This window comes from Taudactylus pleione, unplaced genomic scaffold, assembly GCF_031769625.1.
Source record: "Taudactylus pleione unplaced genomic scaffold, aTauple2 ptg000155l, whole genome shotgun sequence".
Taxonomy (NCBI): Eukaryota; Metazoa; Chordata; class Amphibia; order Anura; family Myobatrachidae; genus Taudactylus; species Taudactylus pleione.
In genome coordinates this window covers 4208801-4226310 of record NW_028284557.1, presented here as the reverse complement: position 1 = coordinate 4226310, position 17510 = coordinate 4208801, and the positions used below count along the sequence as shown (strand labels likewise).

At 42.2% G+C, this 17510-nt stretch overlaps 1 protein-coding gene across 2 annotated transcripts in view; it reads left to right on the top strand.

Annotated features, from left to right (window-relative positions):
- The first annotated feature begins 745 nt into the window (after positions 1-745).
- PLXDC1 (plexin domain containing 1) overlaps positions 746-17510 on the top strand; it is a 78140-nt gene continuing 61375 nt past the window's right edge. For both annotated transcript variants that reach the window (XM_088474711.1, XM_088474710.1), the window contains exons 1-2: positions 746-986; positions 7857-8017. In XM_088474711.1, the coding sequence (XP_088330837.1) occupies positions 902-986; positions 7857-8017 (246 nt within the window). In that variant the 5' untranslated portion in view covers positions 746-901. The remainder of the gene's footprint in view (positions 987-7856; positions 8018-17510) is intronic.

Here is a 17510-nt window from a genome sequence, read left to right as displayed (position 1 = left end):
GCTTGGACTTGCAAAGCTGCAGGTGGGCTCTCAATACATCTCCCAGTGGCTGCAGCATTTGCATATTTCCACATTACATCTGTGTACACATTTGCAGCAGCGGCGGTGGCATTAGCATACGACTTTGAATCAGGCCCTTTGTCTCCAATCCCTCTGATTGTTAAAGTATCACACATGCTCAGTAATGCAAGCCATTCTTCACTGCAGCTGAAATATATCTGTCCATCAGCTGTGCAGCACAGAAGACGCGATATGTCTGTGTACAACGTCGTTCACAGACATATCGCTGGTACACACTGGCCGACACAATATATCTGGTCGACGGGCAACAGATATATTGGCTGATCAATTGATCGGCCAATATATCTGTCAGTGTGTACCCAGCTTTAGGTGAGCAACAATCTGAAGACAAAGGTATACTGTTTATACTGATAAAAAAAACACAGCTTTTTCTTAATTTACGTTTTTCTTTTAATCAGAGTGCTATCTGATAAAACATTTCTGTCTACATGGGGACTTTTTCATTTAGTTTTATTGCAATGCAAACTATATATCTCTCAGTGGGACCCTTGGACCATAAAAAGTTTTTCACCCTGCTTTAATGTAATAAATACGGAGAGAGGAATCTCGTATATGTGTAAAATGAGCTGGCCACTAGATGGGGCGATGTCACACCTCCTATCTCTATCTTCTAGGCTCCAGTTGTTTTTAACAAACAGAACATCCCACTCATAGCTCCCTCCATCTCTCTTGGATGCTCAGGATCACACACAGCACATTCTCCCAAACAGCTGTGTGTCTGCACCCTGAAGGATTATGTTCAGAAGAGGAAGCAATTTTTAGATGAGGGTAGGTGAGGGATTGTTGAATTGGTGAACAAAGTTCCCTCTCTTGTGTGAAGATGCTTTGGGTCCATGTCCTGTTCCTGACACTATTGAGAGTCACTGAGGGGACTGTGAAAAGCTGGGACTACTCATATACTTCAGGTAAGTCTAAATCTCTTCACAATAGTTTTACAATAAGGTAAATTGGATAGTGAAAAAGTACACATGCAGCGTGGATTATTCTTGTGCCTGTTATAAACTCCTTTTACTTGCAAATCCTAGACATTAAACAGCTGTCGTAAATTTGCATGGAACCTGGCTTCCCAGTAGGTGGCATGTAGATGTATGTTTTGATGTTTTTCTAAAGATATACATATATGATATTGTTTTAATATGTGCATTATCCATATGTAAATAACAATCTGTATGTATGAGATCCAGAAATGGTCTTGTTTACTGCGCATCATGTAATTTTAGGAATGGCAGTTAAAACAAATTTGTCTTCCAAACAAACAGGGCTGATATGGTCACAACATGATACAGATGGAAATATTTACTTATTCACTCCCTAGAGAACAAAAGTGATTTTATGAGGTTAAAATAGAGAGAAATGGGATAAAAAAAATAAGATGAAATCAACGTGTCTGGAAAATAAGTGCATAATGTCAAAAACACTAAACTGTAACTTTTTTTGTCCATTATATTTAGAGTATAAACAATTTTGATGATAAACACACATTTGCTCTGCAGTTACTGAATGTGTTTACGTGCATTTACATATAATAAAAAAAAATTATGTGTACTAAACTGTTGATAATTAATTTTTCTCTGTATATTTTAGTAAATATATTTTAGTGAAGCGTAGCACATCAATCATTAACCACATATCGTTTTATGCATTAACCACAAAACAAAAATGTCCATACTAAAATAGGTGTGCCTATGCGATGAACATGCACCCTAAATTAAAATACGTAAACCGGAAATAATATGCTCTGAAATATGGGTCTGCAGTTGTTAATGAAAAAACTCTTATTTACAGGTTTGAAAAAGTCTGTTTGGTGAATAAGGAAACGCTGTACTCTTAAATTGTCTGACAGTAAAGTGGTTAAATTGAATGTCACTACTTGCCAACACATCCCACATTAAGAGCTGGCACTGTACCTGGCAACATGTAATGCACACGCCCTTCTGAATCTCCTAAGCAAATGATGGGTTTCCCTAGTATTATCACTCATACTTTCCATACAGATTTATAATCTGACACAGACAATGCAGTTAATGACTAATGCTGGCCATACACTGCAAGATTATCAGGATGATCTGACCAAATGCTAAGGGGGTTGAAGTGATGGTCAGATAATAGCGGTACCTCCATGCACTGAACGATGTATGTGTATGATGTACAGTTTACTGCATGGAATTCGTAGAATGATGGTCGGGACAATCAAAAAATGTTTGCTAATCAAATAAAATTATCCCGAATGATGTTCTGCCATTTTCAAGCGTTGAACGATCATCATTCATGTACATATGTTAAATAATAATCGCCCAGAACTGCTGTGCATTTGCCGGATCTGAACAATGATTAAGAAAGATGCAAATTTGCAACAAGTGCTGGTGGGCGATTAGTCATTGATAATAGAAAGATAGCAATGTGACAGTAATGGATACAAACAGCCCTCTCAGTTGCCACCTGCTCCAACTAGGGGGTAGATTTACTAAAGCTTCTAAAACAGACACGTGGTGGCAGGGGCAGGGTGTGCGGTACACACGGGCCCCATGGTCCATGAGGACCCACAGCGCACACCCTGCACCCATTAACTCTTTATAATTACCTAATAGCAGAAGAAAATATGATTAACCAGTACTAAAAAAATCCAGCTAAATACCACTGGATTGGTCGGGGTAGCGTTGATCAATTCCAGCCCGATTCCTGTGAGAAAGAATAATTATAATGACTTACATAATCATCCTTTCTCGCGTGTACATCAAAGTATCTTTATCCCGTGGGTCACAAAGTAACAGGTTGCATATGGATAATATGTAACATTTACATCTGAGTTCTCCCTCATGTTCCCATAAAGGTATATTTTCTGTACCTGTTGAATTTATAGCAAAAAGGATATAATTGTATGTATTTAGAACTATTTGGTGCTACAAGACAGACACATGCACATATGCAATTTCAGCAATGTGTGTCTGTGTTGTTTGAGCACCATATATCATGTGTACCAAACAGGATACATAGAGTAGTGAAGTGTATCACTACTTTTTGTGGTACACACATATGTAGAATCCCTATTAGATTGAGGCAATAGACCTATTTGGGTCTGTTTGGAATTATACATAGACCCTCTATTAGAGACTTTCTAATAATTCTCTTTTTCCTTTTCCGGTATCTATGCCATAGCACTCATTAGGCTAATAAGCCAGTTATTGTGATTATCAAAGAATATATTCTTTAAGGTGCCTACATTAAATTGCTATTTTTCGCCAGTGCATTGTCACCCATGCATATGTAATTGTTTATGTATGTAAGAATATGTTTTAAACAATCTTTTGTGATATTATATCTAGGATTGCATTCAATATTTTTATATGTAATAATAAAGGTTAATTTTTAATATTTTCAACAACTTATTTAATATATATTTTGAAAGAACATAAGTGTGCCCCCACAAAGGAGTTTCTGATCTATCTCTAGTTTAGATATTTTTTTCCAATAGGAGTATACATTATACTTATTTTGGGGGGCACCACCAACACACATAATTATTTCCAATTATGGATCATTGACTTAATTAGTTGGTTTATATCTTGATTAATTTTTGATTAATTTATGTGGCAGTAATCACCCTGTGCGGGATCAAATCCATTTTTTTCTGTCCTCTATACCTGGCAAGACAGTGGTAACATTGAGAACCATCGGACCCATACGCACAATAGTGGCTGACCTGACCCTCCCGCAGACCTAGCGAGACTTCCTGTTTGCAACTAGATCTCAGGCTGCGTCCGCCGCCGCAAGGGCTTAATTATACACACCCCTGAAACGGCGTCCAAACGCACAGGCACGTCTGCGTTTGCCCGACCACTTACCCGCCACCACCCACAAATGGCACTTCCTGTCAATCACTTTTCTCTGGGGCTACAGACTCCTTGCGTACGCATACTCCATCGCACTGGCCGGTTCGCACACTGCGATGCATATGCAGAGCAAAACCATCGACCGATTGTGTACACCTGCATCCGTGCGTTCCTTGCTGAATCAGGCCCTGAGTCTGCACACGGGCACCCTTCTCTCTTAAAACGCCCCTGCTTGGTGGTGTTGTCCCTGGCATCCAATCGAATTCTTGCTATCATTTTCTAGAATGCAATAGTGAAATGATAATAGAAAACATGATTAGTTGCTATAGGCAACACCACCACTTGTCTGTTTTAGAAGCTTTAGTAAACCTACCCCTTTATATTAACATGCGTGTAATATTTCTCCACACAGAGATGTATCAGTTATAGAACAGCTACGTTACTGTATAAAGACCGGACACTGTTTTAAATCTTGAATAATAACCCTAGACTGCGATCCAGCAGATTTTAATTTGTTTATGTTTCTGAAAGCATATTCAAAGCCTCTATTGTTTTAGATTTATATAGTGGTAATATAATCTGCAGGTCTAAACAACAAGATAACTTTACTCAGGCACATCAGACCGTGCCATGGTAGGGCTTACAGTCCAGTTTCCTACTCCACAGAAGGCAACCAACGTGGGAATTGTTCGTTGAAATATGGAAGGAAACTATAAAACCTATAGGAAATCCATGCAAGCACCGTAAGAATATAGGTCTCAATGCTGATAACACCCTGTTTAAATTAAACCAAAGATTGAGACCTGCTAAGCAGTCATGCTAACCGCTTTGACCTCATGGCCCAGATGTAATAGGCTCAAATTCTGCTGGTCCCAGCATTATTCCGCCATTATAGTCTCTAAATTTAAAGTGGCAATTAATTTTAAGGCAAAACCAGGTTGTTTTTACCGTAAAAAAATAATTGCTGCTTTAAAATTACTGTCTAGGTTGCCAAACTCGTACTTGGAGCAGCAAATTGAGGCCTTTTCATTTGGCCCCTGTGTGAAATACAGCAAATGTTGGTGTGCAGAATACAGGATTTATGAATAACCTTATATAATACCCCATGTGAAGGAAAAAGGTTTTCCAATATGAGCTCAGTGTTGTTATAGCCTAAAATACACATAAAGGCACTCAATTTGTGGTGGGCTTATTATAAGGCAGTGCACATCAGTACCTATTATAACAAACTACAGCTTTCAAATATTACTAGCCATAACCAGTTTAAATTAGAAACCTACAAAACCATACCACTGAAAAAGCCAGGTATTCACTAATATGAGTAAATGTAATGTATACTTGCCTACACTCCCGGAAGTCGCGGGAGACTCCCCAATTTTCGGGTAGCCCCGGCACCCCCGAAAGTGTAGGCAGATCTCCCGCATCCCACCCACTTTCTAGTGAAGTGGGCAGGATGGGGAGATATTACTAGGAATTCACGGGTCCGGGCTCCATCAGCTGTTCAGCAGTGCACTGTAGTACTGCACTGTGGGAGAGACATCATGAAGTGTTACCCTCTTTGCTGTGCATGAGGCTGAGTCGTGGGGGCGGAGCTCCGGAGGTTGCAGACTGCATAGAAGCCGGGCGCAGTGCTGTTAAGTGCAGCGGCGACCGGTTCCACCCTAGAGTATCCTGCGCTCTGTGCGGCGGCATCGGCAGCACCACCATAGTTATGGCCCTGACGCAGATTCCTGCATTGCGCAGGCTGTAACATTTACCACATAAGCTTTATACATTGTTCTGCTAAGTTTAATGGCAAAATCTACCATTAAAGAAATTATGAGGAATGGATAAGGTGAACACTGAAACAGTATATATAACTCTGCAGTGTCTTACAAGGGGGTTAGATTCTCCACCAGCAAAGATAGTTATATGTTAGATATCCAATGGACCAGCAAATATTACACTTCTATGAAAGTATTAGGTGTCTTTAGTGTACTGGCGGTGTACCAGGAAGTCAGTAATGTTCAATGTGCAAACATTAAAAAAGATGGAGGGACAACTGAATGAATATTCAGGTTAACCCCCCCCCTCCTTCCTGCGTGTCTGATTGGACCCATATGGGTTAGAAGGCAGTAACATTTTGGAGATGTCTATATTAGGGCATGAAGTGAACAAACCCTAGCGGATGAAACTTTTATTAAAATATATATTTTTGCCGCTTCCCATTCTGGGACAATATATCTGCTATTTAGTTTAGCATATTTGTCCCAATTTATAAAGGCAGTTAGTTTGGATAATTTACTTGAGTATAACACTACTACTCATTTGTGGTATACATTGCCAGGGCCGTAGCTAGGGTAGTGCGGCCGGTGCCATCGCACAGGGCACCACAGGTCAGGGGGAGCTGTTTGGGCCTGTCAAATTTCAGTTTATTATCATTCTTGCTTGTAGCTTCCTCTTATTTCATCCCCAGCATCTCCTGGTCTCTCCTATCTCTTCCCTGGCCCTTCCCTATGAAGCATAGCCCTTTTTTGGCTGCATTATGTCCCTTTAAAAAAATGAGGGGGGCGCCAATGCTCTTTCTGGCACAGGGCACCAGAAAGTCTAGTTACGGCTCTGTACATTGCCTTAATATTCTTTATAGCAGCAACAATCACCTAGTAATGTCCTTTTTAGTACTCTGGTGACTATTCTAGTCCCCCATACTTTTTTTTTCGTTTTCACTTTTTTGCAAGGTTTATACAAATATAATTTTAATGACAGAAAATGAAAAGTAAAATTTTATACTGTATTTTTACTGTAAGGCTGGGTACACACCTAAAGATATTCTGTCTAACCATCCAACTAGTTAATTGGTTGGAATGAAAATCTGGAAAGGTATGAAAGCAAATGACAATCAGCAATTTGCTCCCAAACGCCGGAAAATGGACAAAAACTGTTATTTGAACAAATTGTTTAGATCAAACATTTAACAAACTTGTCTAACGACCATTTTCATCTGTTTTCTGGCATTTAGGAGCAAATTGCTGATCATCATTTACTCCCATGCGTTACCAGATATTCATTCCAACCAATCAACTAGTTGGATGGTTGGACAGAAAATCTTTAGGTGTGTACCCAGCTTAAGAGTGCGCCAAAAAAGGAGTTTTCTTTCCTTCTCTTTTCATGTATTAGAATCTGCCAAGTACTTGGGAAAAATTGTTATATTGTGTGCTTTTATATAGAAACAAATCCCACTGTACTGAGACATTATGTTGTATATAATGCAATGTAAGTTTAGCATATGAAATAAAGCAGGATGTTTTTTTGTGCCGAACAAACTAGATGGATAATGAGTCAGGCATCTGGTATACTCGGGAATGACAATTTTCATCCTGTGTAATATTTATAGTAACCATAATTAGAGGCACATGATTGATGGCATCCTAATTACACTGAGGAGCCAAAGGAGACTGAATGCTTGTGGGATGTGTTATTTTTATAAATCAAATCTATGTCATAATTTGACATGCTTGATGGAAATTGGACTTTTAATAAATATATATCATCCAGCAGTCAAATTTAGATTCCATTATTAAATAAATAGTATTATATTTTCATGGATACTACAATTGTACTGTTGAACTGAGAAAAGTACATGAAAGTTGCTATGTGAATAATTTTGTACATGCCAGTTAGCCAAAGCCCGGAATTACATGTACTCCCTTTCAGGCACAGCCACGCAGGAGATAGGTGCTAGTTGGCCATAGCAAGCTATAAGATGTAAAAAAATAAGATGTAAAAAAAAATAAAAAATGTATGTTTACATATGGTTATTCTCAGCCTGCTAGTTGCATGTCTCAGCTTAGTTTGAACCTCAGAACAGAGCAAAAAGTACTCCACACAAATCAGATCTTTAGAATACCTTACCATATTGAAGAATAGTTACGCAATCTCAACAGACCACACACTCATACTTTGCAGGTCTCAGTCATTTCAGGACCAGAAGATGGGATAACCGTATAATGAGACTACCACGCGACATTAGCAATGGGCAGAATCGGAGTGGAACACGTGTCAGTCAGGACTTTGGAGGTGACAGCCTGTCTATTGATACTCTTCCAGATAACCAGACACAGATACTAGTGAGTACTAGAAATCTATGGATTATTATTTATTTGTTAATTGTGCATAATATGAATCTGGAATGCTTCTTAATGTCTGATTTCTATGTTCAGTTATCTCTTGAATTTCTATGGATATATTAATACCACAGCTATGCAATTTGAGATATAAAATATAATTTAAAAATATTCTCCAACAGAATTGTTTGGATGATAAAGTTATTATAAAAAGTATAGATAGGGGTCAATGTAATATCCTCCGACCTGCAGACATTAACGAGTTTCCAGCCAGTCTAGATGTTTTAAAGGGGCAAACATTTAAAAGGCAAAACCAGCTTAGTTGCCCTACAACATTAAATCGTTCCGAGGCCCCTAGGAGCAGGGGTGTATGGTTGTAAGAAAATAGATCACTTAAGCGTCTAGGTATAAGAATACCAAGGTATTTGAGGTAGGAAGCCTGCCATTTAAAGGGAAATAAAGAACTAAGTGCTGTCACAGTCTGTTCTGAAACGGTGACATTTAAGGCAACATATTTGCTGTAATTAATTTTCAAATTTGACAGCTGTCTGAAGCACTGAAGTTCATGCATTGAGTTATGGAGAGAAGTAATAGGGTTCATGACTACCGCAGCAGTTCATCCGCAAAGAGGGCAAGGTGATAGTCCCGCGAGCCCACCTGAAGGTCAATAATGTTCGGATTGGCTCGAATCGCTCTCGCCAGGGCCTCCATGCAAAGCACAAAGACCAATGGTGAGATAGGTCACCAGAACTTTTGCCGGAGGGGGTGGCATTAATGGCATCAGATAATTCTGCTCCCATGAACAGGGAGTCGAGCGTCTGTGACACGGCTTCAGAGAGAGTAGGGAAAGCTATATCTTCCAGATAATTCTGGATCTCCAATTCCCAGTCTACAACATCCGTGCCCAAACGTGACGAGTTTAGATTGTACAGCCCAGAGTAGAAAGCCTGAAAGACCATTGCAATATCCCTGTCTGTATGACGAAGATTACTCTATGATCCTCTGTATGCTAGAGATAATTCAAGTACCTCTGGGCCCTAAATGCCTTTGCTAGCATTTTACCTGGCCTGTTACCCCAGCGATAGTACGTATGATGGGCATCTCCAAAACCCTCTCCTAACACAATCATTTAAAAGGTTATTAAGATCAGCTCTAGCTCTTTGGAGTTTCACCAGTGTATCAGAGGCCAAAGTTCTTTTATGGGTAAGTTCTAATACCCGAATTTTGGATAGTAGGGCATCCCTGCATTCAGTTTTCTTTTTCTTTTATTATTATTAGATAGGACCCCAGCTGAATGCACTACACCCCTGATAACACCTTTGTGGACCTCCCAAACTAATGGGCCTATTCATTATTACTTACAATTCTCAGGAGATAATTAGGTTTAGAACTCGCATGGAGTTCTACCTAATTATCAGAGGAATTCATCATTCCTCCTATCCATAAGTATCTATTCCGAAAAGCTGTCATTTTTGCGATGACAGCTTTTCGGAAAATAGATACTTTTCCCTACCTGCATCCACTGCTATCCTCTTCACAGCTCTGCACTGCCAGTGATCAGTCCTCCGGTGGCGTGTCCAGCTCTCCCCCGATGCTTCATCCAGGATATGTCCACGCACACCCTCCCAGGTTTGCCTGGCTGTTATTTACCGAGCTGCAGCCACTGGTCTGTCCATGCCCGGACCCCTGCCCCCCCGCCCAGATATTACTTATATGCTATGGCTCTGTGCTTTAAACTGCATCTGTTACACAACGCAGAGCCGCGACCAGTGCAGACACAGATTCTGACAGCCGGCCGCGGCTCCGTGCTGTGTAAGAGGTGCAGTTTAAAGCTGTGCATCGGGGGATGGATGCTGTCGGCAGAAGCTGGGCAGAGGGGGCTGTAAAACTTTTTTTTTTTACAATATATGTTCTACCCGCCGCCTGTTGCTGCTGCAGATGGGAAGCATCTCCGCTTTGTAGAAACTGCAGCCACAAGACTTCCCACCTGGAAGCTAGCAACTGCAAGATCTTACCCCGGTGGTGCGTTTGGCTCCCCCCGCTGCCCGTTCCATCCAGTATCTGCCAGCGGTGGCTCCGGCTCCCTCCTCCCATACAACTTGTGCCCCCGCACCAAGTGGACCCCCTTGACCACATCTGCCTGACTTTCATATATATGCTGAAGCCGCTGGTCTGCCCAGCTGGAGGGATCTCTCACCTGGCAGCGGATCCGGCCCCCCTCCCCCGCATCCTCTGTTCCCCGATTCTGCCCTGCTGTATAATGATGCAGGAAGAATGGACTGTAACAAGCGGCTTTAAGGGGGCAAAGATGTGGACGCGTCCAGCGGGGGGATGCAGTGTCTGCACCAGATGCGGGCGGCTTCGTGCTGTGTGCCAGGTGCCGTTTGGAGCTGGGCACCGGGGGATGGAGGCTGCGGGCAGGAGCTGGGCTCAGGAGGGCTGTAGTCTCTGGCCACTGAGCTGGGGGCAGCGAGGAGACAGTGGAAAGGGATCTGAAAAAAAAAGATCCCTTTAACGCACAAGCTGTAGTGTAAAATCCAGCTTATAATGCAATTCAGGAGCTGTACGACATATGAGAATAGCGTAAAGTTAAACAGTCAATTTTCGGAAGTTGATGAATAGCATAATTTCTACATCCCCATACTAAAGTAATGGGAGTGTGGAAATTATCGTGGCAGGACTGTAACCAGGAGATATCAGTTATTTATAATATGATGAATAGGCCCGTAAGACTAGTGAAATATCGTCAGTGACATTGTGGGATATGTAGTCTCCCAGGGCTTCCCCAATCTGAGCTTTACAATAGGAGTCTTGGAGGAACTAGTGGTTGAATTTCCAATTCCTGTAGTGCGGTGGGGGTAGGGGCACAGAGATATAAGGTTAGAGATATGGGGGTATGGTCAGAACCGGTAATCTGCCAGATAGTGGCCTTTGTCCCAGGAGTGGGAGTGACTAACATAGAAGTAATCTATGCGGAGTAAGAACCATGTGGGGGGGGGGGGGGAGTAGAAGGTGTAGTCCCTCTCTGCTGGATGTAGGAGCCTCCAAGTATTTATTAGCTGAAAATCGTGCAAGGCCAGTCTAAATTTGCTAGCCTCCCCAAGAGAGGAGCTTAGGGCCCCAGAGGAGGTATCAAGAGAAGGCTCCAAAGTCCAATTGAAATGCCCAGCAACCACTAAGATGACTTGAGTTGGTCCAAGGATTTGTGTAGAAAGTTAAACTGATCTTGATTGGGCACATATAGTTTTGTTTGGCGATGGTGACCTTAACCAGTAAGCCCCTACTATCTCCAAAAGGGACGGCAGTGACATCAGAAAGCCTTATATATTTAGAAAATAAAATGGCTACTCCGCTAGCCTTGGATTTTAAAAAATTATTAAAATAACCCCCTGGAAAGTAGTGAGACTGTAAGGTTGAACCTTTCTTAAACTGGGTTTCCTACAAAAAGCTATATCAACCCTTTCTACATGAAGCATATGCAGGAATGAGATCTTTTCTCAGGCAAGTTAAGGCCCTTTACATTATAAAAAAAAATAGATACAGTAGCTTAGCCATATTCAAGGTTTACAAAGAAATACCTGGACCCCTGGATATACATTTCAATCACCAGAATGCAGGTAGTATCAGCCTGCAAATGGGTAAGGAGGATCCTGCATGCATTACTTATCCAAGCTGCGTTAAAGGACGCAGCATTGGATAATCTGCGATCCCATCAGCCAGTTAAGTGACCCATGGGGTCACACAAGCCGGCTGCCACAGATACAACAAAGAGGCTAGGAAATCTCCGTCAGCCAACGGAGATCCTGGCCTCTACCCTCCCCCCAAACGGTGGCGACATGCCTCGTTTTGGTAAACGGAGGCAGTCGCCACCCCCCTCCCCTCCCACAAATGGCAGCAAACTGTCAATCATTGACAGTCTGCTGCTGCTCTGCATGCGATCACGCAGGATCCGTACTGCACAGTATGGGTCCGGTGCCTGCGCAGATTCCAAACCATCGGGAATCTGCGTTCAGCAATGCAGTTACGTGCACTGCTGCATAAAGCCCACTGAGCGGAAAACCCCATCGAAATTGAATACCCCGCTTGCGCAGTTCCTCCATGAGCGGGTGGAGCAGACACCGCGTGTGTGTTTCAGGAGAGAGCTTGAAATATCTGGACTGGACATCCATTAAAATCAATCTCCTTCACTTGCCTGGCCTTCCGCAGAATCTCCCCTTTCACAGTATAGTAATGTAAACAGCATATAATGTCTCTAGGTCTGTCAGAGGGCATGCCTTTCAGGCGTAAAGTCCTATGAGCACGATCAAATTGGATCCTAGAGTCTGGGTCAGAGTGCAGGAGCTCATTGAATATTTTGTAAGAGCATTTCTCAGATGGACTCACGCCCTCAGGGACCCCTCGGCCCTTCACATTATTTAGTCAGCCCCTATTGTCAACATCATCCTGGTGCCACTGCATTTCTATCATCATACAGGATTGACGGGAAAGCAACAGGTTGAAATCACCAAACTGGGCGTTAACACTCTCCACATGATCCTCCAAAGAGACCACCCAGTCCGCCACCTGGGTGATGTCACAATGAATGGAGGTGAGATGATTCTTGACAGTTTCCTGTATCCTCTTTTCCAAGAGTTCTAGATCTTGTTGAATGTCCTGTCTAGTCGGCAAGGATAGCAAATGTCGCAATATCTCACTAAGATCAGAGGACCCAGTAGGAACAGACAGTAGTAAATGAGGTGCAATGGGGGTGGCTGATGAACTTTAGACCACTCACGATTATGTCACCGGTGGCTCCGGAAATTTAGTCACGGTTTGTGCCAGGTGTAGGCCTAAGCTCTGTATACCTGCAGTATCAGGCACCGGAGCTTGGAATCAAGTCCCAGGGGCATCAGAGGGTCAGCGGGAACCATGTCGGGTGTCAGGATAAGGGAAAGTCCCGAAAAAGGCAATTTATGGCCCAAAAGAACCGGACTTGCAGCTCCACACAGCCACCTCGCTCTGCAGCTAAGAGAAATCATCACACACAGATTTTTTTAAAGGGGGATGAACAGTGGGTGTTCGAGTCTCCGCACTGGGGCCAAGGAATGTGCTGAGACTGTAGTGGCTGTACTCCTGTCCTATCTGATGATCATGGAGAGGCCACCTCCCCAGACTTCCCATCACATTTCTCCTATTCGTATTTAATTATCGGTATCACACGCATGACATCTCCTCTACGCTGCGCTTCACAGACACTTTCCATCTTTTTACCGACAGTGCTGTGACCCTCCCTACAGTGCTGTGACCCTCCCTACAGTTCTGTGACCCTCCCTACAGTGCTGTGACCCTCCCTTACACTTACCTCTAGGTGAACCCTCACTGTAACTGTAACCATCTACCTCCCCATTCTAGGAGCACCCACGGTGCTGTGATCCCCACTCTAGGCATACCTTTAGTGCTGTGACATGACCACTCTAAGCATACCCTCAGATCTGTGACACAACAACTACAACCACTGTAGGTGTATCCTTAGTGCTGACATTCTCTCTCGAGTGTATTATTACCGGTTATTTACGTGGCGCCACAAGTGTTCCGCAGTGCCTTACAAAGTACATAACCAAAAAAGTGACTAACAGTACAATACAAACACAATGCAGGACAAGGACAGGTATAATATACATTGCTATATTGGTGACCATAACATCCAAATAAGCCACAGAGCATAAGCAACCAAGTGTTAGGTGCCCTGGTGGGGAGTAAGAAGTAGATGAAAATAAAGTAAGGAGAAACACAAGAGGGTAGAGGGCACTGCTCGCAAGAGCTTACATTCTAAAGGGGAGGGGCAGACAAACAGGCGTGACACAGATGGGGTAGACAGGGAGGAGGGAGCATGGAGTAGCGGGTTAGGATGAGAGCTGGAAGGCTTTGATGAAGTAGTAGGTCTTGAGAGCCCAATTGAAGGATTGTAGAGAGGTGGAGAGTCTGATGTGGAGAGGGAGACAGTTCCAAAGGTGGGGAGGAGCACGGGCAAAAAGTGTACCCATAGTGCTGTGACAGCCCCCGGCCTCTCTTTGTCTATTGAATTAGTGGTTTTCTGAAGTGTGAAATTGTTCTTTTGTACTCATAGTGCTGTGACACTCCCACTCTACAGATCATAGGTGTACTCTCAGTGCTATAAAATCAACACTTTATTTGTACCTGTAGTAATTTGACACTCCCACACTACTCACCATAGGTGTACCGGTAGTGCTGGGATAACCCAATTCTAGGTATACTATAATGTTATGAAACACACATGCTAGTTGTACCCTCAGCAAGACCTCATATCTACCACTTTGTTCCCATTAGTTTGGTGTTACTGTTCTCACTGCTGTGACACATTACTGTTACTGTCCTCGCATTCTCATTAATAATACTACCTGACCCCATCCCCGACAGAGCTTGATATGCTTTGTCTAGACTAGAACAACATGTTCCTAGAGATACAGTATGTCTTCCTTCTGCCATGAGATGCATCGGCTACAAATGTGCCTCCAAAAGCCTCTTCTTCAGTACCTGCTGACCTGTATGTGTATCCACTGTGATCTCTATGACCCTTTACTCCTCTAACTGGATGTGGAAGTCTCTGGATTAACCCACCAGTCTTCTCTGTTGGGTTGTTCTGACAAAGTTACTTTTCTGAGAGAATGATTACGGTCTACCTGGATGCACATAATTCCATTATATACTTTATGCATATATTACAAATGGATAATGATTACATTTATGTCTGCCATATACAGTACTATGATATGATGTACAGTACGACTTTGCAAAATGATTTATATATAGTGTTGAACTGGCACACTGAGTCTAACAAGATTTTTATCTGTCATGCTGATAACAAAAGGTTGTCTACCCCTAAACTATATGATGAAAATTTAATGGTCATCTAATGATGTTTCCTTCCTGAGATATTAGGATCTCCTAACCAATTTAAAGAATACTCATGTATAACAGGTGTTATGCTAGTATTGTTACATTATGCGTTAATCAACTATTATAAAAATTAAATACTTCCAGATGGAAATTATATAAAAATTGAGGAAGCATAAAGGGGAGTTCACGTTCTGCAATTGCACCCCAAATTGCAAGGATCTATTTGCATTCATTAAAAAGTGCAATGTGATCATTTGCAAACCGCCACTATGTTAAGATGTGGTCCGGTTGGCAACAGTAGATAAATGCCTGGTTTACGCCATGGAAGCATTACATACAGTTACGTCCCACTTGTACGTATATTTATATCAAATTGTATTTTACTTCCAATAAACACATTTGCTATTAGGCAAGCACATGCTCCAACTTTGACCAACTAAAGTCGTTTCAGAGTCATGCACATCTCAGCTGTAACTTCCTTTATGGCTCAGTGTGTGTAACTGAATGACAACTGGGCTCCCACAAATAGGCAGGGGTGTATTTATAATGGGTGCAGGGTGTGCGGTGCACACGGGCCCCTGGGTCCAGGGGGGCCCACACCACACACCCTGCACCAATATTATACACCACTTCGGAGTAAAAAAAGAGAAAAAAGATGTGAGACTATCGGGTGCACTCTCGGGTATTGCCTAGGAACACCTATTTAAACTAAGGAAGGCAGAGCGATCGGCTTGCCCTGAGGAAGCCGGACATCTGGCGAAATGCGCATAGGCATCTGAGACCGCTGGGTCACATGGACGTACGAGTCCACTTTGAATTTTAGTAAAACGCTGTCATAAGAAATATCACTGTTGATATACATGATACACTGATCCTGACTCGGAGAACAAGCGCTATTAGAGCCGCGGCAATTGCTGTTTACATGCTAATAAACCCCAGGGATTAGCTACGTTACAAAGGATAGCCATCTGAATCTAAGCTGTATGAAGCAGGCACTTTAATGTGTTTATTATCAATACACATCTAGCTGCTGATCATTAGGTCTATATTGAAGAAGAGGGTAATAATAACCCAATTATATACTGTGTAGTGACTATATATAGTGAAAACATAAACGTATACCACAGCAGCAGTATATTATGTGTGTGTGTGAGGTGTCTGTAATGACATTCAATTAACCTTATACACAGCAAAGCAGACCATCATCCAAGTAATTGTTTATTTGACCATTGCTGAGCAGATTTTATTGATACAATCATAAGTCATGATACATTGTAACAATGAGTTAACTGGAGTTACCATCGATTAAAGATACAGTGAATTGGCTCTGCTCTGATGAATAGCAATATTAAAGCTACATAATAAATGCGCAGTAATTTGTACTCTATGCAGCGCTTAATCAGAATATATACTGAAAATATAAATCACTGACTCAGCGGCCTCATTATAAATTTTATTTATCACTTTTCCTACTTTTTGCACTATATTCTATGTTTTAATTATAAATGTTATGGAATAAATTTCCATTTTAATAAATATTAAATAAAAGTTACTTTTTATAATTTTTTCTATGTTGCTTCTGTAACATCAATAACATTGGAGCTGAGCACCTGCCCTTGAATACCCGAGAGTGCACCCGATAGTCTCACATCTTTTTTCTTTTTGTTATCTAAGTATTTTAAGTGAGCAGGGTAGCACCTTTTTCTACATTTATTTTCTGTTAAAAACGGAAAGAAAAGGATCAACAATAATAGTTGAACATCCACATAGAGATTTAGTAGAAAGGGTAAGATCAAATAGATATACTAGTATAAGGATCAGTGCGGATTCTTTTCATATTTTTTAACACCACTTTGGAGTCCCAGGTCAGCACCGGTGTCAGCACTGGAAAACCCCCCCCCAAAAAAACGCCTGGAAAATGGCTGCCGTTGCCAATTCTCTGCATTTTGCACATGTGCAGTATGGAAAACATCTGGGAAATGGCAACCACACCATTTTCCCGGTGACCTGCCGGCCGCCAGAGAGGAGGAGACCTCGGCCTGTGACTGCACAAGGGCCCCCTCCTCTCTTGAAATGCCCCTGCACATAGGCTAATTGTTCTGAGGGCATATTGTGACTGGGGTTTCAGGCAATTCAGAGGTGAGCGCACAAGGAGACCTGTTTGATTTCAGATAGATCTCTTGCCAAATATAGTGCTGGAGCAAATGTGTGCTGACAGTGACAACTGCTACTTTCACAAGCAGATACATAGGGACACTGCAACTGCAGATGAGGATCCACATTGATTTCCAAAAATGCAATAAAGCCACATCTCCAGCTGACTTGTGTGCAACTCTCAATATTTAGGAAAAAGTCCAAATCACTACCCGTGGCAGAGCGTTAAGTTGCACCAAGCGACTCCAACCAGCTGGGTTTACCCAGTCTACTCGTGCTATTGTGCCTGCCCTAGTAACAAGTATTAATGACCAATAAACTAAGTTAAGTGAAAAAGAGCTAGAGAACCGTTTCCGGGAACGGTGGCCACCCACGCCCCTGCTCTGCCCCCAAACACTGCAACATATCAATCATGCTGCGGCTTGGAGAGGTCTGCGACCAAGAT